Source organism: Pseudopipra pipra, chromosome 4 (assembly GCF_036250125.1).
Source record: "Pseudopipra pipra isolate bDixPip1 chromosome 4, bDixPip1.hap1, whole genome shotgun sequence".
Lineage (NCBI taxonomy): Eukaryota > Metazoa > Chordata > Aves > Passeriformes > Pipridae > Pseudopipra > Pseudopipra pipra.
In genome coordinates this window covers 64,470,893-64,498,632 of record NC_087552.1, presented here as the reverse complement: position 1 = coordinate 64,498,632, position 27,740 = coordinate 64,470,893, and the positions used below count along the sequence as shown (strand labels likewise).

The 27,740-nt window shown below is 39.3% G+C and overlaps 1 protein-coding gene across 9 annotated transcripts in view; it reads right to left on the bottom strand.

Annotated features, from left to right (window-relative positions):
- Window positions 1-27,740, bottom strand: part of SORCS2 (sortilin related VPS10 domain containing receptor 2) — a 546,495-nt gene that overhangs the window by 340,508 nt on the left and 178,247 nt on the right. For all 9 annotated transcript variants that reach the window (XM_064653301.1, XM_064653303.1, XM_064653306.1 and 6 more), the window contains exon 2: window positions 24,569-24,636. In XM_064653301.1, the coding sequence (XP_064509371.1) occupies window positions 24,569-24,636 (68 nt within the window). The remainder of the gene's footprint in view (window positions 1-24,568; window positions 24,637-27,740) is intronic.

Here is a 27,740-nt window from a genome sequence, read left to right as displayed (position 1 = left end):
CTTGCCAATATACTGTCAGGCAGAACAGTGAGTGTCACAAGAAGGAACATAAAAACAGTTAAAAAAATGCCTGTTCAAGCCTTACTTCCCTTCATATCCCCAAAATATACAAACAGAGTCATAGTTTGCTAGAATACTGGGACAATCATTACAGTTTCCTCAGAGGCTGGCATAGTTCAATTCTTCCAGCATTCCTAACCCTACTTTTCTGGCAGCTCCTCCTTCCTACTGACATTATGGGCTGAGGGAGCAGCCCATGCAGGAAAGGAGAAAGCTGCCTCCTCCAGTGCAAGACCACTGAAACTTTCTCATAGGCGATGTCCAATATTCTAGTCCAAGCTTCTAGATGACATAGAAGTCACAAATTAATAATAAATAGAAGAATACAGTCAACACAACAGGAAAATCACTGAGAAACTTATTCCTATGTCTACATGTGAAAAGGGTCAAATGTGCCAAACCCAGGAAGGAAAATGAATTCTATCTTAAATTCGTTGCTCCTTCCTCTTCATTGGATTAAGTATCCCCCAATCCAACCAATGACAAAAGTGCATTAAGAAATGTAGTTCAATCCTAAGTTCTAAAGCTTTTCTACATTTGATTTTTTGCAAAGACATGTGAAGAACATGCTCATGAGTAGGAAAAAAAAAATAATCAAAAATCATAATACAGAGCTAGAAATTATAAATTTAAATTAGGAATTTAACCCAAACCTGCCTTCAACACTTGCTTCCCTACATTTTATCAGTGCTGTTTCGCACTTTTAAATACATTTGTCCCACAGCAATTTCATTTAGATTCACTTGGTTTTAAGAGAATGCTTCTGGAAAGAAGCATTAGAGCCTCCAACCTGACCTGCTGCATAAAACTGGACAGAACATTTTGCTCAAATACAGCTACGTGAGAGGACAGCAATTTGTCTGACCCACGTACGTCTTTCTAAAAGCCACCCAGTCTTGACTAGATGAACCTATCACTTCCTCTGATTGGTTTGTTTCAGTATACTGTTACATTTCTAACTAAAAATGTGTGCCTGATTTCTAGTTTGAATTTGTCTTGCTTCAATTCCCAACCAGTGTTTTTATTCATGCCTTTTTATTGTTAGAGTGTAGAGCACACCAGTACTCGCTACCTCCTCTGCCTGAGAGTACAATGGATTCTCCTAAATGGTATAAATGTCTGCATAACAGCAATACTCACACACAGAGTACCACATACCCATTACCTGTGATCAACACCTTTATAACATCTACAAATGCATAGGTAGCAGTTGAAGTGTGTCCAGGATAGCAGGGTTAATCCTCTTTCTATAAAGACTAGTTTACTAATAACAAAAGATAATGATTTTAGTTAGAACCTTATCAAAGAGGCAGCATTGGCATCAATTTCTGTCATTTGGGCAGTATGAGTTACTTGGTGGCCACCTCCTTCTTCCTACTACACTCAGCACACAGCTCCGGGTTTGAACTTGCCATGATGAACAATAGAACAGATTTCCACCTCATGGCAGACAAGTTCACTTTCTGCACATACCTGGCACATTATGAAGTCCCATCCTAAACAACTGACACTGGCAGGAAATGCCAATTTTTAACTGGCATTTCTTGGTGCTCAGATCTTCGTTTGGTCCTGATGATGAGGAACAATGCAGAATCCCAAAGGAAGGACAACTAGTCCTTGCTTAAAAAGCACTTCACCTTCCCAAGTAAGCTCTTTGTGCAGTGATATACCCCTAAACACACACAGTCCAGCTGATGTATAGAAGCCGACAAACTAATGAGGATAGAAACATTAATACAAGTTTTAGTTGACATGCAGCATTTATTTGTATATTAGTATTTTCTGCAGAAAAAGAAAGTATGAAATAGTCTCCTAGGAATTTCTCCCAGCCCCCTTTTTCTTTTTTTATGAGTTTTTACCTCCTACTATCCTCTCCCTCAGACATAGAATAGACTCGATGAAAGATATGCACGGACAAGAGGACAAGGCTTCCTCCCTTCCTCTTCCTGACAGCTCTGATACAAAGACTTGTTCTTGTAATGGGCTCCTTAGCAAAGAAAGGACCTTCTGCTGTACAGGAAGGTCATAGTCAGTTTTACTACTGCAAAAACAAACAAAACCCTTTATCTTAAATATAAAGGAAATCACGTTTGGCAGTACATGGAAACCTTATGAAATTTCCAGGAAATTTGATCCACAATTACTTTCTTAATAAATACAATTCTAGATCATTTTTCTTAGAAATGCTGATCTCCTGTTATTAGCATTTCTCCTTGTATTTAAAACACCCTGAAAAAAGGAGTGGCAGAAGATGGAGAGAGATCTCATCTTAGGTGAAAGAACATAAGAGATGTCTCCCTATAAAGGGAAAGGCAGAAGCAAGAGGCACAGGCAGCAGAGACTTCCAAACATCACTGCTCAAATCACAGGCAGGCAGGATCTACTACAGGCACAGGCAGTAGTGGGAGGAACTACAATCCAGATGACTAAGCTGTTTCTAACTATAAAAATTAACGAATAATAATGTTTCTGAGGTAATGTCTATGAAGCAGTTTTATTTTAAACAATGCAAATCCATCCCAATGCACAGAGCTTTAATTGAAAAGCCAATGGAAAGTGTTGGCTGCCTGATGGAAGCAGTGTGGGAAGCTGCTGCAGACACGCAAAGTCTGTTTTATTCATGTGCACTATCTTTGTTTTGATTCATCACAAAAATCAGTCTCTGCATTCTGGTTAGTTTCAACTTGGTTTTATACTACATATGTATAACTAAGAGGAAAAAAAAAAAAGAAAAAAAAAGAAAAACGGAAAAGGCCAGATGACAAATGTACACAAAACACATGGCCAAGGATTTTATAATGGCTTCCTTGCTCTAAAGTGAGAATTTTCCCAGGGAAGCTGCTGGAGTGAGGGAGAAAGGCAGGAATCCTTTTGGACCCTCATCCCTAAAAAGAAATGTAGCGCTGCCTGATTTTTGGCATCTCCAGTATGTAAACTCACAGTGATAAGAAAAGAAGAAAATAAAAGAAGTCCCAAAAATATATTGATAGTAAAAACGTTGTATATATGTGATAGTATTTAGCATAAACTACTTTCTTTTTTTTAACAGAAATAATAACAGAGATTTTTTCCTCTTATCTCTCTACTTTCTTTCCTTCTGACATTTGAAGTCAATAATGTTGATAGCCCCGTGACAAGAAAACAAGCTAAGAAAAAAGAATGCTCAAAGGCACAGAAGGACACACAGTTTTGGACAATGCACCTTTTGGAGAAGGGAGGCAAACACTGTTAAGCAAAGAATAGGAGAGATATTGGTAAATCTGAAACTGCACGTGATTATAAGCAGCCATGTAAAAGAAAGTCCCATTTAAACAAGCATGAAAAAAGCAGAAAAGCATACCAAGGGATAAAAAAGTCAATGTCCTTCAATAAATAAATGTTAGATATTAAAGAAATTAATATTGTTTAAATACTGGAGGAGGGGGCAGGGGGAATACAGAAAAGAACCAGAATAGCTAGCAAGGGTACTATCCATCAGAAAAAGCCTAAAGCTAAATCCAATAAATAAGTTAACTGTAGGAAGCAACATGCAATCCCTGTGGACTGGAAGTTCATCCCGCAGAGGGCTGGGAGCACAGCATGCAGTATTTAGCATATCACCACCAGGCTGGCCTGGATCGGAGCAGTCAGATTTGTTTCATGAACTCAACGATTGCAGGATCAGGAAACACAGAAGGAATGGGAGATGTCAACGACCCCATGTAGATTGTTTAAATGTTATACTGGGGCACAGCGCCAAGAGCAAATTTTCACAGCCTGCTTCGTGAGCAGCTATCCAGGAAACTCCAAGGGGAAGCAACTCTTCACCGGGTCTCAGCAGGGCTGTCAGTGAGTCACTCTGCAACCGCCATCAGCACGGACGCACATTCAACATCTGTGCATTAGTAAGGAAGCCAAAATACCCGCAATGGGAGTGGGTTCAACAGGATTCTTGCACAAAAAGGAAGAAGTTTGACTAGAAAAAAAAAACACTAAAAGAAAGAGTGCTATAGGTAAAACATTGGAAATTTCTTTTTTAAGGCATAAGATTGAATTTCAGTGCAAGTGCACTAGTCTTCAGTGGACCAAAGAAAAAAAAGGCAGGACTGAAAAGAAATGTGACTCAAGGAAAAGATACACAGCTTTAACAAGCTGAATTTTTGACCTGCTGAAGATAACAGGGGGGAAAATAACCTCAGAAGTATAGCACTATCATGCAATAGGGTAAAAGAAAAACCTTTGAAACACAACTTGAAGAAGTTTACACTGTAATAATAAATCTTCTGTCAACCTCCCAAAAGATGTGAAGCCTGCAACAGCAATCTGTGGAACCAACACATGAGCAAGGTGAGAAAAGAGCATCCAGAGACAATGGAGAAAGCAAACCAATACTTTGTGTCTCTGTTCACCCTAGAGCTGCTTTGAAAGGTTCCCACGTCAGAGCTGTTCTTCTCTGTTGCTCTGTGTCTCATATTGAAGTGTCAATGAAAGAAATCTTACACAAATCAACACTACTCATCTGCCCAGACCAGATGGTATTCATCCAAATGTTCTAAAGGAACTCAAGGATGAAATCACTAAGCCATTAATTGCAGAGAGTGTCTTCTCATTTAAAATAATGTTTGTATTAGGGAAATGAACATTGCAAATATGGATTCCAATTTTTTAAAGGTCTTCAAGAGCAATTTAGAGAGGCACTTCTGGGCAGTAAAGTTTGAGGTCGGCACTAGACAAAATAGCAAAAACTATTCCAAGTCTGTAATTTGACACACAGAAAAATAAGAGGTACTGAGTGAAAGTCCACATGACTTTGGAAAGGGAAGGCATGACTCACTAACACCCTCATTTTTTGACAGAATCAATGAATATATAAAAAGAAAAATTCAAGCAAATTATCCCCTCTAAAAATCTTTCTGAAAGATCCCCCACAAAATGTGCTCAAGAAACTATTTTGCTAGAGGATAAGAGGACAGGTTTTCATTTGGAGGAATAATTACTCTAAAAGCAGGAAAGATTAGGTTTGATTTGTTTTTGCTATTGAGAAAAGTCCTCAAAGGAGTCCCACAAGGTACTTCGGTCAGTCCCATTTAACCTACAGTAATTATAGAAACAGGGCAGATGGTGACAAAGGAATGCTGATAACACTATGTCATTGAAAGTAATAAAGCAAAGACAAATATCAAGTAAGATAGAGATGAACCTCATGATGCTGAGTGATTGATCGTTAAAATGGCAAAAGACATTCACAGTACATAAATTAAAAGGAATGTTCCAACATTACATACAAAATGAAGGCTTTTGCCCTAATTACTATAATTCCATAAAGGTACCCAAGTGGTGTGATATAGGGTACTGTGAAAACATCAAGCTACCATTCAGCAGCAATTCAAAAAACACATAAAATCAGAAAATTTTTTAAGGCAATAGAGAACAAAACAGAAAATGCCACTACAGGACTATACTAGTCCCTTGCAGTATGCCCTTACCTTTAACACTATGTTCAATACTGCTGTACTTACCTCAAACATGGACACAAGGGAAGCATAAGAATACACCTGAGCCAGACAAGGGCAAGCAAAAGAATGAAATTACTCCTCTTCACGGACCAAAAACTGTAGTGTCCTTAAAATCAAAAGATTCCAAGATTAAGTGGAGAAGTTGTTTCCCCATAACCCACAGCTGTGGGGGAAAAATGTGAAAAATGTGCCCAAACACTCTTCAAAATGCCCAAGGAGGCAGGGAGACTGTTAATGTAAGAGTGAAGTCCCTCCTATCCCCAAGGAAGGCAAGAAGCAGGATCTGGGGAACTGCAGGCATGTCTACCTCACCTTCATCCCTGGGAAGGAGGAAGCAAATAATCCTGAAACCCGTTTCTACATAGGAACAAGAACGTTTGGGAGTAGTCAACATGGATTTATGAAGGGGAAAATCATACTTAGTCAAACCATTTAAGCAGCTCACAGGATGAGGGGAGAGACATAGATTTTGTCTCTTTTGACTTTAGCAGAGCTTTGACACCATCTGATGAAGTCTGGGCCAGATAAGGGGGTAGTGAGGTAGGCTGTTGTGATCAGCAGTGTGAAATGCTGGAGGTGAGGCACCACAAATGCACCCCAAGGGTTCCACTGGGGCCAATACTGCTGAATATATTCATTAGTGACCTGGGTGAAGGCACAGGCAGTAACCTCAGCAAGTGTGCAGGTGATACAAAACTGTGAGGAGTGACTGATGCGTCAGATGGCTGTGCTGCTATTCAGAGGGACCTCTACAGGCTGGAAAAATAGGATGATAGGAATTTTATGAAACTCAGTAAGGGTGAACAACATGTTTAGCACAAACCAGCAATGTGTCGTTGGCTGCATTAGGAAGAGCATGGCCAGCAGGCTGGGAGAGGTGATCCTTCCCACTCAGCACTGGTGGGTCAGTGTGGAGTGCTGGCTCCAGGTCTTGTCTCCGCAGTACAAGAGAGACACAGACACATTGATTCAGGTCAGCCAAGGGCCTCAAGGATAGTCAAGGGACTGGAGCACATGAGAGACAGAGAGATGAGAGTGTTCCTCCTGATGAAGAAAATACTCAGGGGCACCTTATTCATCTGCATAAGTACTTGATGGAGAGGTGTAAAGAAAACTGAGCCAGACTTTTCTCTGTGATGCCCAGTGACAGGACATCAGGCAATAGGTATGCATTGAAACAGGAAATTCCATGTAAACATCAGAAAAAAGGCCTTTGAATTTGAAGAAGGTCAAACATTGGCAAAGGTTGCCCAGATGGGCTTAGAGTCTCCACCCTTGGAGATACTCAAACCCAGCAGTGCATGGTCCTGGGCAACCTATAGCTGACAGTGCTTTGAGCAGGGACCTTGGCCTAGATGATCTTGAGAAGTTTCTTCCACTCCAAATCGTTCTGTGAGTCTGTGAAACTCCATTACAGACTTCTGTCCTTTTCTGTCAGTTCAGCTTGCTATGAGCAACTGGCAGAGACAAAGGACTGTCCAGCTCAGTACTCTGTGGTGGTCATGCTCATTTTTTAGATTATAATTTTCAGTAAACAATTTTATATTTAAATAATGTAAAATGTATCATTTTAAGCTTGAATCAATTAATTTTCATGAAGAGTACTTAGCGTGGTTAATATTTTCCAAAGTTTTCTAGGATTAAAAAAACCAAGCAAACAAATAAACAAACAACAAAACCCGAAAAGAACAACACATACAACTCACCTTTCTTCCTTCATGGAAGAATCAACAGTAGAGCAAATCACAAAGCATAAACCTAATGTTTGCTTTCTTTCAACTCATCTGATTAGAGCCATTAAATTTGCATCATTCTTAGCTGTGCAATTATTATCACAGAGAGCTTAGCCTGTTAAATTCACATTGCAAAAGCTTTCAAGGGAGAGATTCTTCTTTTAATATAACTTCCACAGGATATAAATGGAGGTTATGTTATTTGAAGAATCTATTTTCCTCCTAATCTTCCTCCTAAAGGAGAAGGTGCTCAGAACTGATTCATAAGGACCCAATAGCTCCTTATTCCAATTCAAAGAATACAGAGCAGAAAATCATGAATGTGTAGCTGAGAACAACTCCAATATTGCTTTTCACTACATCACTATGATTCTCACAATACTCAGTGAGTTTGTTCTCACTTTCTCTCCTTTTCTGCTGGGAAAAAAAGGGGGAAATTGAATGATAAGGAAGGGAATATGCAAAGGAAGAATTTCCTAAAACAATAATCTCTTAAATAGCTTCCTCTGCATGTACAAGGTATTTATAGTAGGGGTTTTCAAAACCATATCCTGCAACGGAGAATTCATGTTGATTTATGGTTCCCCTTCCTGCCCATTTATTTTATACTATAATAATATTCAATCCATCTAAAGGTAACAGAGCAATTCAGAACAAAACCTGAATCATTTCTAAAATTAGACAAGACTGCTTACCCAGCATGGATGCTACTCAAATTGACCATTAAAATCTAACAAAAACATACAATCTTTGCTGAGAGAAATGCCCCACATCCAAGCTGTCTAACATCATTGCATAACGCCTCTATTTAAACCTAAGCAAAACCCTCATTTACATGATTCAGTAACACTATAAATTAGTAAGTCCATTCTTCCTCTGAGCACCAACCCCTTTTCCTAACAAGTATATGGGTAATTTGAGTATTTTAAATTGTTAAACGCTACAAATCTAAGATATTGGGTGTTTTGTCTCTTTCTTGGGATTGTTTCTGTGAGCTGCACTGACACAGAAGACATGCGAGAGATTCACTCATTAGTGTTTTCATTCATGCAGCATTGGCTCATAATCTTTCAATCTGAACTATCTTTGTTTCATTTTAGTTAATGCTCGCTGGGGAAAACATTCCCATTCGAAGTGACAGAATGGGATGAGAAGCAAACAAAATAGGAATAATATCTTCGCCACTGCCCTCAGAAGGAAATGCCAAAGCCCTAGAATGCACAGGCACCCAAAGGCACACAGCCATGGTCTGTACATGCTGCACTTTGCTAAAACACCTTGGTTAATCAGGCTTTCGGTTAACTGCCATGCATGGGTCTGGATGTCTTCCTCCCTCTCTATTGCACAAAGGTAAGGATACCTTCTTACTTCACATTGTCTTTAAAAGGATTGAGTAATGAGGTTTCAAGAGTTTCAACACTCAATATTGTTGAAACTAAACAGTTACAAAAATAAACTAATCACTGTGCTAATGACCAAAGCTCTGGTCTGAATTGTCCACATCCCAGGAGAAGAGCATGTTTCACAGCTGCACTTGTATCAGTTTCCTGGTCCTTCTGCTGCAGCTGCCTACAGGAACATAATGAACTCTGTTGGGGCTTCTGACCACTTTAACTTCTTGGCTGTGAGCAATCAGACCGAGATTACCAATCCCTCCAATGCACAACTGGTCTTATGTACTGTTCATTTATAAGTGGGATGAAATTTATAAGTTAATGTTGCTTTAAAAGCATTTTTGACATGTCAGAGTGTTATAAAGCTTTTTGTCAAGAATAGGGATGACTTCTTCCATGTAGTTATTTTCTTACTTGCCTTACTACTCTTTGACCATCCTTCACTCCATCCAACCCCTGAAAAAAGAGAGAACAAACATGCCCATCCAACAGAACAGTTACTACCTCCCTTTCTTTTTTAAAGAAGCTCACTAGAAAATAGTTTCCAGAGAAATATGGCTAAGAAGTAAGGAGTCAAAAAGGTATTTTTGGTCAAACCAGATAAGATGGGCGATATCAGAAAGAGAAAACAAAGGAATAGATACGTCTGTGACTTCCTTGCAGCCCACTGGCTACAGTAAGGGTCACACATGGTTGAGCAGAGCAAACACCAAGCCCTCTTATAAACTGAAACATTAGATTTAAAGAGCCCTTAACTTCCCTTTGATAAGCTGAAACTCTGAATGCTGTGCACCTCTGACAGCAGGCCATTTCCTTCAGCTTTCAAATGCTCCCATGACTTTCCCCCCTTTTCTACATGCATCTGAATGTATGGACAAGAGGCCCTGATGTATTTCAGCATCACTCTCACAGCACCTCACACAGAAAACTCTTCTCCCTAATCATGAGTGCGGTTTACATGGAGCTCATAATTACCCAAGACACAGCCATGAAAGGCACTTCTCTGACTCCCACAACCATTTCACCATCACAATCTTTGACCATATGCCAACACACTTTGTACATCATATCCCACATTTCTTCTTCTCAGGTAAATAGCACCCCATTAAGCTGAATTTTGCTTTAGTGGGTCAAAAGAGAGCTCTTCTGTCACTACAGTTCTCATAACTCTCTCAATTCTTTTTTTGTCACCCACAAGTCTAATCAGCATTAATTTGTATTTACTGCCACATAAATGGTTAAAATATTGACTAGAAAAAAGGCTGATAGTTATCACTGCTAAACTCCAGGCAGTTACTAATGCTGAAGTGCTGGGTCCCACACTTTGGCCACAACTACCCCAGGCAGCACTACAGGCTGGGGGCAGAGTGGCTGATAAGTGGCCCAGAAGAAAAGGACCTGGGGGTACTGGTCAACAGCAGCTGAACATGAGCTATCAGTGTGCCCAGGTGGCCAAGAAGGCCAATGGCATCCTGGCTTGTTTGAGAAATAGTGGGGCCAGCAGGACCAGGGCAGTGACTGTCCCTCTGTACTCGGGACTGGTGCAGCCACACCTTGAGTGTTGTGTCCATTTCTGGGCCCCTCAATTTATAGGAAGGTCACTGAGGTGTTGGAGTGAGTCCAGGGAAGGGCAACGAAGCTGGAGAAGGGTCTGAAACACAAGTCCTATGAGGAGCAGCTGAGGGAGCTGGGGGTGTTCAGCCTGGGGAAAAGGAGGATCAGGGGAGACCTCATCACTCTCTACAACTCTCTGAGAGGAGGTTGTAGCCAGGTGGGGATCAGCCTCTTCTCCCAGGCAACCAGCGATAGCACAGAGGGACATAGTCTTCAGCTGCACCCGGGTAGGTTTAGGTTGGACACTGGGAGGAATTTCTTTACTGAATGGGTGATTAAACATTGGAATGGACTGCCCAGGGAGGTGGTGGAATCACTGTCCCTGGAAGCGTTTAAGGAAAGACTCTGCGTGGCACTTGGTGCCATGATATAGTTGACAAGGTGGTGTTCAATCATAGGTTGGACTTGATGACTTCAGAGGTATTTCCCAACCTAATTGATTCTGTGATTCTGTAATGTTAATTAATTTTAAAATATCTGTGAATAAACCAGCTTTAATATATTCAACATGTGCCTTAATGATACTGCATCGTGCTTTCAAATTGAGAATAAGTATCTGGAAAATTCAGTTTAAAAAGATAACAAACTCCCAGAATATGACACAAAAAAGAAACAGTGAAGCAGAATGTAACAGAATGTAACAGTTCAAAAACTCCCAGACTAATTTCTAAAGAAAACAGCTTAAGCAGAATTTTGGTAAAGATGTGGGAAAACAACATGTAAATCAAGAAAAGCCATTTAACTTGTAAATTTCTGTTGGTGAAATCTCTTTTTCTATTTCATAAACAAAACAGTTCACATTCATACCAGATCCCAAGCGACTTGGGTGCTCAGTAACTAAAACACAAACCTTGATCAACGGTATATTTTCTTTGCTTGTTTATCAACTATTTTTTTCATGGACATCTCACCATTTAATTGCAGATATTTTGGGTTACTCTCAGAGTAATCAGAGGGAAGAATCTGATAATAAGAAACACCTATTCTCTGAAAATTAGGTGTGTTACCAGGAATTACTTATCATTTATATAAATATTTAGCTTATTTATTTAGCATGTGAACAAAGACAATGAACAACTTGAAGCACACGTTAACAGCTTTGGTGAGTTTTACAATACTCTGGGCGAGTCATATGCTGATTTGAAAATAAAATAGGAGAGCACCAGAAGCCACACCTCATGTGCACCCTACCACTGACCAAATTCTGAGCAATGGCCCCACACAGCTGGAGGCAATCAGATCTCTTACTCTTACATTTTGATATTCCCATCTTTAAACAGTGGTGGTACTGATCCATTTGCTTGTTTTCCATGTGGAGCTAAGCCAGGTGTTGTGAGCAAACTGTGACAGAACCTATTGCCTTTCTACAGCCAGCTGTCTTGCTGCCAGTCAGCTGTCTAGGCAGGACTGAGTTAAGCCTGGTTAACTTAACAGAGGAGAGGGACTTGGTTCAACACTAGGCCTCTTGCCATTTGCTGTCAAAGGCAGACAGAAACCAGGAGCCAAGAATCTACTCAAGCCACTTTGCCTCCAGTGTGCCTCCTTGAAATCTGCTGCCCATTACAGTAAGTGGCAAAATGAATAGTAAAGGATGAGGCTGAACAAAGATCCTTGCTAGTGACAGAGCAAAGAATAGGTCAGGGAGATGAGAACGAGTGGATGAGCAGACATAGTTCTAACACACCACTACTCACCATTTTAATGTCCAAACCAACACTATCATCATCAGATGCTTAGAGGAAGCCCAAGGCCTTTCAAGCCTGCAGTTTTTACTCAGAATAATCTGACCTATACACAGTCAACACTGCTGTCCTCCTACCCCAAGGAAGATCACCCAGTTTCTGCCTAGATGAAAATGCTTTGTGATGCAAAAAGAAAATTGCTGTGCAAACTGTCAAGATGAGAAAATTCCTGCTGTTGAGCTTGAATTTAACCCCTTTTCTGCTGCAGGGCTTCATCTGTGGAACAGATACTCCAGCAATCCAATGAGAGCCTCTTCAAAGGCCATCAAGCAGACATAAAAAGGAATGGGAACAGATGATTACTACATAAGAAATAACAGTGCATTGCACAGATGTTCAGTCTACAAAATCCACAACTGGTACAAAACTGTGGTTGAAGTCTATTGTTAGTTTTAGACCTGACTAGTAACCCATACAAATCATTAGAGCCCCACTGCTTCCAAAAGCGCTGGCACACTTTAAGCCAATTCAGCCACCCTGTTGTCACATCCCCCAGTAGGGCACATGCATTTGTGCCCTAAAATACAGTTTGCTTTCAAGAAGAGAGCTTAGCTTGTCCCCAAGGGTGACACTACACAGTTCACTTCTTCTGGAGTAACTTTTTTCTGGTAATCACCCTGTGACTCGCTGATAGGGAAACCCTGCTCACTGTGAGCACGGCAGCAACAACAGCTGCTACTTCTCATGGGAATCTTACAGACAGGGTGCCCAGGAAAATCAAACAGTGAATATGCAGCACTCTGTGGAGTTCCAAAATGACAACTGGAGTAAACCCTGTGTGGTCTAGGCTCTGCCTCAGTGTCACCCCAACACTTGCTTTGTAATGTGTAACACAGTAATTCACTTTACTTCGCTACCTGCAGGAGAGCAGGCTAAAGCCTCGTCATAAACATCATTCCCCATTAGCCAGCCAAACTGGACATATAGATTCAAAACAGGGCAGAATCATAACAGAGAAAACCTTTGGCTCTTTGTTCTTTAATTTCTCTCCTAACAAAACACTATGGTAAAGCAACATGTTCAAGGGAACAAGCTGCAATGAAACAAATGCGACCTGACTCCCTGTTGTTTCCCATCCCGTGTCCTGAATGTTCTCATGGCAAAGACTGAATCAAGGCAAATCCACTAGGTTCTCATAGATTCTGGGGTGGGTACTGCATATTTTGTTTTTCAAAGCTAATGCTGAATTTCATTCTGTTTCCTTTCACTTGTTTCCAGTTAACTTGTATCCATCACATACTCCACAAAAGAATCCAGCTTTTATGGTAAGATGAGAAGAGACGAGATATCCACCAAACTGAGTCTCATACAATTTCTTCTCAGTTCATAATCACTTTTTAAAGCCATCAGCACTTTTTACTCCAGTGATTCCAGGTGTCTACATTTAACCCTTGAAACCCTGTCAATCAACAACATACATGTACAGAAGTATAGGTCAAGCTAAAGACGACTCAGAATTGTCCAAACCCCAAATCCAATAGCAAATTCAAACTGCTGTTTGAAGTCCACTCTTTGAATAAGACTTTAGCTTTACCCACATCCCAGGATCAGTATATGAATTCTTGCCCTCACAAAACTCTGCTTTGCAAATATTCTTACTTGAAATAACTCTCTTCTAAGTGAAGCGTCATTAAAACAAAAATTCTCCTTCCTTTCTTGGCAAAGTTAATCTTCCTAATGTTTGTGGTCACATTAATGTTTACCTGTGGTGGAAAAATCTTCAAAAGAAAAAAAAGCACGTTAATCTGCCATTCAGTATAACTAAAGCTTTATTTAGAAGAGCCCATGTTACAACCAATTACAGCACATCCTGCCTAATTACCTGGGAGTTGCTCTACAACAGAATACAATTCTGTGACTAGAAATAATAGGCTTGGCTTTGGTTTGTGGATTACAGCAGCTGCAGCCAAGAGATGTCATAAATAATGTACCAGCAACTAAATCAAAACCTATCAAGAATTCATACTGCATAACAAAAGTGAGGACAAAAAGTTAATGCTGGTATCCACACTGTTCTTACGCTGAGCGGTTCAGCACAAATGAGACCAATGTTATCTTTTTCTACAGGTAATGAAGTGACTTGGGTGTCTAAACAAGTTTTAAAGAACTGAATTTCCCCTGTTAATGATTTCAGCATTTAGGAATTTTCACACTTATTTTTACATTCATATAAATAAGGTAACTATTCCAAACCATTCACAATAGAACAGTTTATTTCATATTGGGAGAGCAGCAGAGAGGGACCTCCAGAAAACAGATAATACCAATTCTACAAATGGAATTTTAAAAAATTGTGTCGCTTCACAGAGGAGAGAGTTCAGGACTCTGGAGTGAGTCTGGTGGACAGTCACTAAGATGTTGAGGGAACTGGAGCATACAATGTACAAGGAATGGCTGTGGCAGCTGGCTTAGGTCAGTCTAGGAAACGAGGCTAATGGGGAATCTGACTTCAGTCTTCCAGCACAAAAAGGAAAGTTATAAACAGGACAGGATCAGGATACACAGGGAAAAGGCAATAGAAGGCAAGCACAAGCTGCAAGATGGGAAATGCCAGCTGACATAACCCCTGAAGTATATTTAAGCAAGGAGTCAAGATCTCCTCTAACTGTGACCTGTTAAGGCAATGCTATGATAGGTTCATGGTGGTTTATTAAGCATATTTGTAACATACTTTTCTGATCTTTAAATAATTAACTTTCTTTCCTTCTTTAATTTTATTTAAATGTGTTTCTCGGATGCCTTCCACTCTGGAACACCGACAGACTTGTATATTCACCCAAGGCCACATAGAAAGCCAAAGCATGAGAGTGTTCACTCTAGACTTCTGCACATTGCCAGAAAGTGCTGCACTCTCACAGTGCAGAGAAATAATCTTTTACTGGTGCATCCTTCCCATTAGCACTGAGCACTCTGAAAACCACACCAAAATAGCACCAAGAGTTTAAATATTATGCATCTGAAATCATCATACATACAAAACTCCATCAACATGTACATTTTGCTTCCAATTATTTTTAAATGAGGTTAAAAAGTAAAATATTAGTATTTTTCTAATTTTACATGCTGAAGAAAAAGCAAATTAAAACCCACTGAAACCTAAGAGACCAGCATTTAGCACAGACACTGCCAGGGTTAGGGTAAAGGGAGAGAAATCTCAAACTCTGGTCAGTGTACTTCAAAATAGCACAACTTGACTTTTAAATTCTAGCCCAAAAAGATATTCCAAAATTAAGAGCTGGTCAACATATGGTAAGAATTAAGATAAAACAATGATAAGTATCCAAATTCTTGGAGGAGAGTAAAATTTAAAATAATTCTCTCCCATTAATTAATATTTTATATTGAAGTCTTCGGAACAGCCAATGATGGTGAGGAAGGATGAGCAACACATTCTAAATCATACACAAAGCAGGGCCATACATCCTCTTCCTGCTACAAAGGAAAGCTTGAAAGACTGGCTATCAAAAGGTTGAATGATGTAAATGTTTTTGAGCTAAATTGTTAAGTTTTTTTGACTTAAGAGAGCATATTTTACCACATATCTGCGTTACTTGTTTCCTTGGCTTTTGCCCAAGGGTGGCTGTATTTCACTGACACTGTGATGTCTTTTTATTGAGGGGTGTAATTTGAACTGCATTTGCCGTCTTCAAGAAAAACTATATCCATTTGGTAAAGTACATACCAGATTTAAAGAAAAAAGTTAACTCACACAAGTGCTTTTCAACAAATAGGCGATAAGTATTGTCCCATTCCTGATTGAAATGACAGCTTCAGATCCTAAGATAGAAAGTTAGGAACAAATATATTCACAGGTTCATTGAAATATCTACAGTCTGTCAAAGCTCTGGAACAGCTTCAAAAATCAGGTTTGGAGCTGGTATGTTAGGCCAAAGTACAAAAACTTTTGGTAGGTACTTCATACCTCATCCAAAATGCAGCTTCTCCAGTCTGGACTGGGACAGTCAGGCCTGGAAGAGACAGAAACCTAATCCTATGAAAGAGGCAGGGTAATAGCCAGCAGGAAAAGGCCACTAAGAGAGAAAATTAGTGAGAAAGTGAAATATCTTTTTTGAAGGTTAGTTCAAGAATGGGTATTTGTTGAAACAAAGTAAGTTGCTGTCCTTGTTCTATATGAAATAGGAGGGAAATTTGGAAAAGGGGAAATAGGGAAGCAGAAGTAGGAAAGGACAAACCCAAATTACATATAAATATTAGATATAAAAACCCCAAACTAGCCAAACAAAAACAAACAAACAAAAATAAAATAAAAAATTAGCTGGAACAGAGATTCAACAATTGACTAATTGACAAATTATCAGTCCTCTGTTCAATGAGAGGCTGCAGGGAGAGCCCTCAACTAAACTTTTGTACTTCAAAATGCCCCCCCCAAAAAATCAAGACATTTAAATTTTACCATAAAATGGATTTAACTTTTGTCAACTACCTACACCCCCAAATTCTTCAGCACATAAGATTATATTTACATTTTAAAAACTGATCTGTATGGAGTTTTTAATTGTCCCAACCCTTACCAAATTAAAGCAGAGAAAACTGCCTAACAATACAAAGATCTTAGTAAGTAAGTTATGTGGGAAATACTGCCTTTGTAATTTTTATGCTGAAAAATATATTCCATACTGCAGGGATAATGAGAGTATAAAACATTAACACTACATTTTTCTATACCATTCTGCATAATTAACTATGCAGCTGTTCATTCATTTGGCCCCAACACCCAAATTAATCTGTAATCAGTTTGCAGAGGATGCTCTGGAGCAGACTGCACATACTACAGAGGCGAGTGAAGCTGCTCACGTGCCACATCCCACATCAGTGCACAAGGTGCTCAATTCTAGGAGATGTAACAGGGGGTTGCAAACCAGCATTTTCAAAACATCAGCTGAGAAAAAGCACTGCGCCATCAGCTGCCTTGTAGTGAAACTATGGGTAAAAGTGTTCTCAGGTGAGTATGTTAGTGCTCTCTGATGGACTCCTGTCCTTCTCAGGGTCAAGCCAAAAACTTAAAGGACACAAGCATTAAACATCCATAAACATTACAGCTCCTTTGTATTATTTGTATTAATGCAGTATTACAGCCCCAGCACTGATGGGGGCCCCACAATCAGTTCCCCAAATTACTTATATTCCAAAGAAACAAACAGGGCAAGGACCAAGCAGAGGAAAGCACAGTAACAGCAGGTTCTTCAAACAAGGTCACACAGTAGGCTGAAGGTAGAACCAGCAGCTGAGTGGAATGTCATATGTACCTTATCATAAGGTCACCAAAGCCATGACTTCACTATTTTCAGATTTTAAAAATATATCCTATTCAGGTTTTTATACCTCATTAATCATCACAAAAATGTGATGAGCAATGAAACTAGCTGCTTTGATTGTAGTTTCTTATTTATTTCATTTTGCAGAGTGGCAAAGGAAACACTACTTAATATATATATGGTGTCATTCCATCTGCCCCTGGGTTATGGGCCCTGCACCTCCCTGCTGTGCTGGCCTGCTGACAGTGGGACTTAATGGATGACAATGCAGCAAAGAACTTCTGATTAGCCAAAAACTGATGGCTCAACTGTTTTCATATGAATTTACTACAGAGGAATCATGCCAAAAAAAAGCTCCAAGATTGCAATTCTCAGTTTGCTCACAAAGAAGTGGATCATGGGCAAAACTTCCCTCTTTTATGCAAGGAGGGAGGGCAAAAGCAATGCAGATGCAAAATTACAAATCCCACAGATGACTAATGCATAGAAAGACGTTGTTTCCTATTCCTCACCTTTAACCTGCCTGCTGAGGCTACCAAGAAATGTGATCATTTCTGTAAGGAGGCTTATGCAATAAGATCATGACAAATCTGAGGAAACATCAGTGAGGCAACTTTCCTGAACTTCCTACCCAATCTGGATGGGTTTTGGGTAGAAGAGATTCACTTTATTACTGTCACTTCCAGCTAAAAGGAGTCTACTCAAAACAAGAACCTGTGGTACAATTGCCACACAGTCTGCAGTTCCAGTTAAGACAATCAGAAGTTCTGTCACTTGGGTCCAAGTCACTCAAGCAATAAGACAGGATTCTTAGGCCATTTAAAATAAATGGTTATTCTTTCTTAGTAAATTGACTCACTCATTATGAGTTATATACTGCAATGATTTAACTCATTTTCCAGGAGGAAGATTAAGAAGAAAAAAAATTCCTCCTGTAAAGTAGCAAAATCCCATGCTCCAAGATATATTTAACATGGTCAGCAGCAGTGCTGCAATCAGCTTCAATAAACACAAGTGTACTGCAAGCAAGAGCCTTTTCCTAACTGCATAAATCACAGCTTTCTAGCTGGATCTTAATCCACATGTCATGTATTCTTTGTGTATTCATAAAAAAAAGTGTAGAAACATGTAAACACCCCAAATCATCATCACTACTCCAAGTTATTGAAGATTTGGAAGAGCAGTTATGACAGCACTCTCATCTATAAGCAACAGATATTCAGTAAAGAAATTTGGATAGTCCTCTCTGCTTTTACTTGCTTGTAAGATTTATTGTTTCAGTTCAGACCTTCATATATACCAAGACATAAAAATATATTTTAATTGCTGTTATGGCAACACAGACATAAAAGTACCTGCTTAAGCTATGTCTCGTGCTCTGGAGCCTTTTGAAAGACATCTCCTTCAGAGGAGTCTACAGGTCACAACTCAGAGAATGGTCCCAAGTATCCACGACCAAATTTCATTTCTCTATTGAGTGCAACATCAAGGTAAGAGCAAGCTTACTGCCAACCCACTGTGATGGGTCTTGGTCTTAGAACAGTCAATGGTAGGTCACACAAAAGCAACATCGGCCCCCTTTGGGTTCCTGAATCAATATCACTGCCCGTTAGAAACATCAATAATCATCTCTTCAACACCTTGCACATTCCAAGGCTTGTCAAGACATGTTCATTTAATTTCCTTTATCTTTTACGTATTTTTCCTGCTTGACACCCATAATAAAACACTGCTGACATGCTGAAACCCACTACATTCACCTTCTAACTATAGTTTTACAGCTCATTTTAAACGTCCAAAATACATTTAGAAGAGTCTTTCCTGCATAATTCAACTCATAATGATGGACTGTAGAGTATTAGCAAGACAGAAATTGAGCATAGACAATTAAAGTCTTTGTAATACTATTAGGTGAATATGTAAATACTATCAAAGAGTGCATAAAAATCTGTTTTTCAGTAAGAGAAATAAAATTCTAATTGTAGGACTGCCTTTTCAATGCTACTGTCCAAAACCTTTGTACAGCAGAACAGGTATAAATAAGGATATAACAGGAGCACAAGAGAACTGCACAGGTATAGTTAAGGACAGTTTATTTTGATTGCAGAACCCACATTACTCGATGATGCATAAGCCAAAGAAAGCACAGCTACACATTAGATCCCAAGCTGAGTTCACTGGGCTAATAATTAGAAAGCTTTTTTTTTCCTAACTTGGAAACAGAGCAAATTTGATATGAAAATCACAGACTCAATAACTCCATCCCTTGGGGCCATTTCTGCAAAGTCACTTTTCAAAGCAGAACCACAATATAAGGCCATCTGGAAGTTCAAGTTGCTGCAGAATACAGTTGCTCATTTATTAAGCAGCACTTCAGACCAAAAATTTCACTGAGGCACTAGACTGTATATTGAGGTTTTTTTTGCTTTTTAAATTAATTTCAGGAAATAGGTAAAAAGAATTTCACCTACAAGTCCACAGTTTGGAAACAAATGTCCATATTCATTTTCACACAGTGAGCCATGCAGAGTCTGGAAATTTTATTCTCCTGAGCAGTATGTTGTTCACTGCATCACCTTAGAAGAATGTCCTGCTCTTTGTAGTCTGGATTTTAACCTTAGTGTAGGCATGAACTTTGTGGGAATGCCCAAAGCATCATGCAGTCACTGTGCACCGATCGCTCCTGACGGCCAGTGGGTTTGCTCAAATGAGTCTTGCCCTTGAATACCTGACTTCTTGTGGGTGCAGACAGAAACAGCTGTGACACCAAAGGCTATTCCTGACTCCTTGAGGTTTGGCAAGCATCATGCTGTCAGTGAGGCTCTCCCAACTGCTCTCACCTCCACCTGCCCAGCCACTGACCTGGACTTACAACCTCCTCACACAGCACTGCGACTTTGCTCCCTCCTCAGGCTGCATTTGGAGTTAGGAGTCCCAGGAAGTTCAGCTGGGACATTCAATCATATTTAAGGAGGTGGGGAAGTCTGTTTCTTCATTTAGCATTTCTTTATTGATAACATGGGGCACCTGAAAGCAGGCCCACATAGCATTGAGCATGCAGTGCTAAGATCTGCAGTGAACATCAAGGAACGCCGTTTGTTTTGCTTTGGTGCAGCAATAACAACATGGTGATGCCATTGGGAACAATGGCAATTACACAGCAAGCCACTTTAGCACTACCATATGATTACAGCTCGATAATATGCAATCAAAACTTTATTAGCAATCATCAGCAGCATCTATTATTCATTGTTGAGATCAAGCTAAGGAAGGGAAGGCTGCGTTCATACCAGAAACAGGACTCAAAGCCAGTCTAAGCACTGGGTTGGAAGCCAATTCCATGGCTGTACAGTGCTGAGTCACTGCATAACCTTCAGCAGAATTACCACTTCAGTTGTGTCATGTATAAAATGGAATAATAACAATCTATATTTCCAAGAGACATTATTAGGAATAATTTTAACTCAGATGTACAGACAAGCACTAGCATTAATTTCTTAGGGGCTGCCAAGTCAAAGTTAAACTATTTGATTGTAAGATTCAAGTAATTACATCTGAAGTTGCAGGCATACAACACGTGCAAACAGGTACCTGAGGTTGTAAAATATGTGCACCAATATATTTATGCAAAAGTTGGTCCATAAAGCGTATGAAAACACAAACTAAATGGTCAGTTTGATTCAGCTCCTTTATACTGTAAATGTGCTGAATAAATATGTGTGTGGGCTCTGACAGGAACAGCACTAGTGTGCAAAGTATCTTCTATGTATGCACAATTCATGACAATAATTCTGGTACTTGAATTTTCAGTTTTAGTCACAGCATCAGTTTTTTCATTAAGCTAATGAGGCCTAACACAACAACCAACCAACGTACTTTTTCCCAGTACGTACCACAAAAGTAGACCCAAAAACAACTCTTTGTTTCTTCTCAAAAATTTATTTTAGTTTATATTCAAGAGGCAACCAATGTCATCTCTATTTATTTCCCTAGATTATTTGAGTCAAATAATGATTCAATGTACCCCAATCTGAACAATTAGTTAATAAGCAAACTAGGAAAGCATCAGAAATAGCTGATAGAGAAGCACACTGGTGTTTTCTAACTACATACTTCCACCAAGATTTTGTCTTCACCTCTTCAGTGCAGCCAGACATGACTGCTACTAGTAAAAAACTTGTTAAGGCTTTCAGTATCCAGTACTATTTTCCTTGTTTATTCAACAAGAAAAAATTCCAAGGTAATACAAACTTAGGCCTCTCAAGCCTGTAACCTGACTTATTTGGGCAGGCACAAATTACCTACACAAACTAACAGTGCTCTGCAGAGGCACAGAAACAATGTCACCAAGATTCATTCACCTGCAAATCTTCTTTGCATAACCTCCCCCTACCCAGGCATCTACCACCGACAGGTGTTTTTCACCACCATTTGCATTGTTTTTAAAAGTCTGACTGCAACTCCAAGGTTACTAAGAACAAAAAAAAGCATCATTGAACCATCCTTTTTCATTCTTTGTTTCACTAAGCAAGAAGAAAAAATTCTTTGGAGTGATGGGAGAAAAACAAAGAAATGAAGAGGAAAATATGTTTTAGAGGAAGAAAGATGCAGTTTCAAGAAACTAGATAACTGATAAACACCCAGCTAGGATAATATTTACCGACCAGCAAGTTAAACTGGGAGATTGACGTTAAAAAAATTACCCTGGTGGGGACTGATCAGATTATAAAACTGGTTTATTTTCACTTAGTGACTAAGTCACTTAGAGAACATTGTATCTGGTATGATCTAGCCAGGAAGAAAAACACTGAACTAATTCAGGAAATAGTTGGACAGAGTCTATTCCCCCTAGTGCACAGAAACAGATTAATGGCATTTCTCCACTGACAAAAAACCCCCATACCATTTTTCACACCTGTTTTACTGCATATTTGTTCTGATGCAAGTGAGAGGAATGCAAAAGAGAACCAAACAAAAAAGTTGAAAAATATATACACTATGCATTCTGGGCAGGCTGCCACTGTGAGTGCAACACCCCAGTTCCATCAACAAACGTGGGTGAAAACTGGTGAAGCTCCAATCATTTTAGGCAGGGAATAACAAAGCAGTTCCCTGACTGCACAGACAGCTTCATTCAGTAATTTAGTACAAATAATGAGCTACATCTCAGAGAGGCACTACTTGATATTCTTGCAGTAGCTGGTCTGATTTGTGCTTTTCCAGACCCAGGCACTTTGTAGCTCCCCCAGTCCAACAACTGCATGTGCCACTTTTATGCCACAGTGGGCAGAAGTAGAGGAAAGAGGTGAGCCCAGACCAGAACATATCCAGGCATGGATCAGCTACGACCCCCGACCCAAGTGCTAATCTTAAGCACTTGCTTCCTTTCAGCTTTTCCATCCTAGTTTTATAAATCACTGAATCACAGAATGGTTTGGGTTGGAATTTCCCGATGATGCACACTAGTATCATTTTATTTGAATGCAGTTCACACCAGTTCTTTATACCAGCTGTCAGCAAGGTCTGAATGACATTGTTTAAAGGGTTTATTTTCCTAAAAGAAAGCAACATTATCTGAAGCCTGTTTTATGTTTATTTTAAAAGAACAGAGAGTTTATTTTGAAGAGTCCAACTGAATAAGTTTAAAAGCCTTGTATGATAGATTACACTGAAGCGTGGAGAGCAAAACTTGAAACATACTGCACATGTTGCATGAGCCACTGGCATATAATAGGAAAGCAATGTGTGCTTACGCAATTGGGAGTATCCAAATTGCCATTTGGTTGTCTTCTTTGCACAAGATGTTGGACAGAAATTAAAACAGAAACAAATGTGCAATTAATTTTGCATTTTGCAAGTTTAAAGGATAGTTACAAATGAACCATCACAGCCCTAAAATGGCCAGTCCTGAGCCAATACTAAGCAGCCTCCATTTGATCTTACTCTCTTTCCTGAAGACCCCCTTTCTATGACCAGAAATTTCCTTTTTACTTGAAAATACCCTTGCCCTGCATGGACCACTGGCCCTGGCCAGACTGCACTCCTCAGCCACTGGTATAACAATAACCTATTGCAGATGCACTGTCACTGAGAAATCCCACAGGGTTAAAACAACGCTGCCTCCTTCAAAACAAGTAACAAGGCTGGTGTGCAGCATGTCCTGTTCATAGGCTTTTCCCACTCTCTATTCCCCTACCCACTCCTTCTCTTGGATTGTCTCTGTACAACTCCTTACACATACAGATGAAGGTTGAGTCCCCACACAAGCTCTTGGGACAATATGAAGTTTATGAGTACCTTATCCACAAGGTTTTAGATAAACCATTTTTTTCTAGACCTGAAGCTTATGAGCTACATAAGAATTTCACACAAGACTGCTCAACTAAGTCTCCTGTCATTTATTTCTACTGCTACAGATAACCAGCAAAAGTAGCATAGCAAATATTTGAGCAGTATTATATTTATTGATAACAGTGAAATACTTTCACTTTTCAAGTGTACATGATGGGTCTAGCAAAAATTTCTTGTGGAAGATTTATACAGACACACAAAAAAATTAGAGCACAAAAAGCCCCCTTAGCAAAACAAAACTAACACTTGAGAAGATAATCAGTATGACTAGTATAACATAGATTTACCTCAGCCCTGGTTCTGTGCTGATATACACCTGAGCGTGCAATCTGTGCACACACAGAGGCAAGAAGCATATTGATATCTTAATCCACAAATGTTACAGGAACGAGAGTCAATTCAGAAATTTATTTGGATTACTACTTATTCCCAGTTGTCATAAAACACAATATAACCTACACTGGTAGCACATTCCACCCAGACAATCATGATTGCTTCTGAAGCAGGATTATTTACTAAGCTCGGTACAGTACTCGAGCAGCAACAACTCCCAACAGACACATCCCAACACAGCAACCATTCCAAACTTTTTATGTAAATTTGATGCAAAATTTCTAGGAAAAGGAAAAGCATGGCATCCTGCAAAGTGGCATCAAGAAGGTTCCTTATATTCTCTATCATTGTTCATCTCTACTGTTAAAGTCCATTTCAAACTCTTTCTTATTGACGTACAGGAACTACATTGAAGGAAGAGAAGGAGTAAGAGCCAATGACAATCTGTATAATACTACATTACTATCAGTCAGCTACCAACTCAACTCAGCAGCAGTCTGGAAAAGGAAGAGATGTATCTATTCCAAGAACAGCATGGGGGAAGGTTATAGAAAAAAAAAGAGGACTTACCTCCACAAAGAGCTCTCCAGCACTTTCCCCATGTCAGTATGATAATACTTGGTAAGGATCAGGATCACCTAAAAGAAAATGAGAATATATATTTAAATATGTAAACTGATATAAGAAACAGAAGTAGATCATAGGCAGCATTATTTTGGGGAACACAAAAGTGAGGCTTCTGAAAATCTGAATGGTATTTCACCTAAATTTTTACCTGTTAAGTTTTGCTTTTAGACTGGCTTTTTCCTTTCTCTTTCTGGAGAGAGTGATTTCAGAATTTGAAGTTTCCTGCAAACCCAGTGACTTTGTGAAAGATTGCCCTTTTCACATGAGCAGTCGAGTTGGAATAGTCACATAAATACCACCACACACATGACACCCCCCAACCAATCTTTATGACTTTCTCAGCAGGAAGAACCAATCTGGTTGCTAGTTTAAATTTAGGAGGCAATTCTACAGAAACAATTATTTTTTTAATCCAAAGTGTTAAAAAATGGTGATTAACTTTGATTATCCAGATAAAAAACACCAAAAAAAAAATTAGCTCTAGTCTTCCCTAGAAGATCAGAAATGCAACTTTCATGGCTATCATTTTTCATTCCTTGAAGTATCACATTTTTCCCTTTGTGAACCAACTCTGTGCTCTGTAAATTACTCATCTGCATCACCAACAGCCAATAAAATACATGAACAAATTTCATAGACAAAACATCTATGACAAACCCAATGAAAAGAGTCAGCAAGAAACACTTTCCATCCACTCAATATCTGACAAATTCCCTGGTTAAACAATGTAAAGCACTAGTCCACGACCAGTGTATCAAGCTGAATGCTGTGGTTTACATTTATACCCTTTAAAGACTTAATTCACCTGCTGCCATATTAGTGGTTCTTAGACCCATGTTCCCATAACAACCCCACAGAGGTAGAATAGGAAGAAACATCTGGCTCCTTGCACAGCTGTAGGCTTCCTTTCATGTGGGGTCAACCCTGGGCTCCAACAGTTTGGAGCAAGCTGTTATTTAACTGGCACTGCCTCTGCTTCTGACCCCCAGATGAAACCTGCAGCAAACAGCAACTGTAGGCACTCACTTTGATTATTCACATAATTAATATGCCGATGATACATTTATGCTGCAGTCTCTGTGTGGTGGAGCTTGCGAGAGAACAGAATTCCAGACCATGGATGTTATTACAGGGTACTTTGGAAATAACACAGTGTTTTACAGAACTGAGGTATAATACCAGTCTCACTCAGGGTTATCTAAACCTAATAAATTCACAACATGTATTCTTTGATGTACATTGATATAAGTAAAAGCAAAAACAATCTATAATTCACAAATAGTATTATTCCCTCCTATTCTCAAGAGAGTCACAATCTACCAGACCACTTAGTTGGGATTTGATTATTTATAAAAATAAAGATTTAGTTAAAAACAAAGCAAAAAAAAAAAATCTTTGTAATAGGTTACAAGACTTCCAAAGCCAAGAGAAAGAACTACTTCCCAAAGCAGAGAGAATCTATGGATGAGATTCCTGGCTACAGCCCAAGCACACTCCATCGGGTCAGCTATTTATTCTATTGACAGTGTCTTAACTACAGCTTTTTGCTGGTGCTTGCAGTTAAGAGGAAAGGGAAAGAACCTTCACTACTGGGAGCATCTATTGGCTTCAATTATTAAGGAAAAAGTTTCAGACTCTGCTTTTGCAAACAATTGAAATTTCTCTTAGGCCACAAAAATTGACCTGTGATGTTTTTTTAAGAGATATAAGGATGCATATTTGGTACATGAAAATAAAAAAGAAAATGTCTAAAGATATAAGAGATCACATTCTTGTTTCCTTCCATTCATGCAGAAATGGAGACTGAATCCTGAAATTAGAGAGCCAACTTTTTTCATCCCTGTACATCCCACAATCATTAAAATTCAGATGATTTTCAGCAATGTATGTTGGAGCCACCGTGCCACAAGCTAATCTTGATGTTTCATTCCTGAATTAAACCGGTTAAAATCACACACAGAAAATCCTATTGGGTTTTGCTCTGAATATAACCTGTATGGGAGCATCAACAAAGCACCTTCCAGGTAAGCCATTTCTGTAACTCAGCACCTGTTGGAAGTGTTAAAGATTTTCAGGCTTTCTGCACTGCTGGTTAGCTGGAGTTCATCGAGGGCGTGCACAAACCAAATCAGAAAGCCACAGTTGTTCCACACACTTCAACTGACTAGCTTTCAGGTAACTGCAAACTGCATTGGGGAGCAGCCACAAGCAGTGAAACAGCCTCTTGACACTGCAGGATTGGTGCCTTAATCTGAGTCACAGCTCTGAAAAACAAATGATGGTACTTTCCAATCTCACTAGTAAATTAACTGAAAAATTAAAATACCTTATTTTGCATTTTGGAAGTGGAGAGAATGAACTTAGTAGGAAAAACAAAGCAATAATGAGCCATCTTTGAATTCTTGAACACCATTAGCAGATTCCTGTTGCAACTTAAGAAGTATGAGGCTGCTGGGGGCCTGCCACCATTTCAACTATGCCAGTGGATTTCATCCCAGTATCCAAAAAACAGAGGTCAGCTATTTAACAGATTTTACAGCACTGTCCTCTGGATTGTGGGCATTTTTCCAGGTGACCATCCTAATCATAACAGTACTTTTTCCTAAATTAATACAGATAAAAAGAACAGAAGGAATTATTTCAGAGTAAAAGCACAAAGGCCTTCAGGATGTCTGGATTTTATGCAGCATTTTTAAGAGCAGAACCCTGTTTCACTGATTTCATTTTAATGAGACTCCATAATTACAAGTATTTTACAGGCTGGATGGAAGCCAGTGTTCATACATGTGGCTCTCCTAGTGAAAGCACTTGGGTGGCCTTTAGATGGGAAGAGGCCTGAGGCACAACAGCAACTGAGCAATGATCAAGGATAGGATTCTTAACCAGCTCATACTACCAATCAGTCATGGACAGCTAAAATAAATTTAACTTTTCTCTGTTATTATTTTACAGCTAAAATAAATCTAGGCGACGGAGGAGAATTAGATTTATCAGATCCTTTATTTACAGATGGGTTACCTAGAAATCTCCAACCAATCCAGATTCCCAGAGACTTTTGAAAGCATTTGTGGTGGTTTCACTCTACGGTTGGCTGGTTGACTTGTTCGGTCCTTGC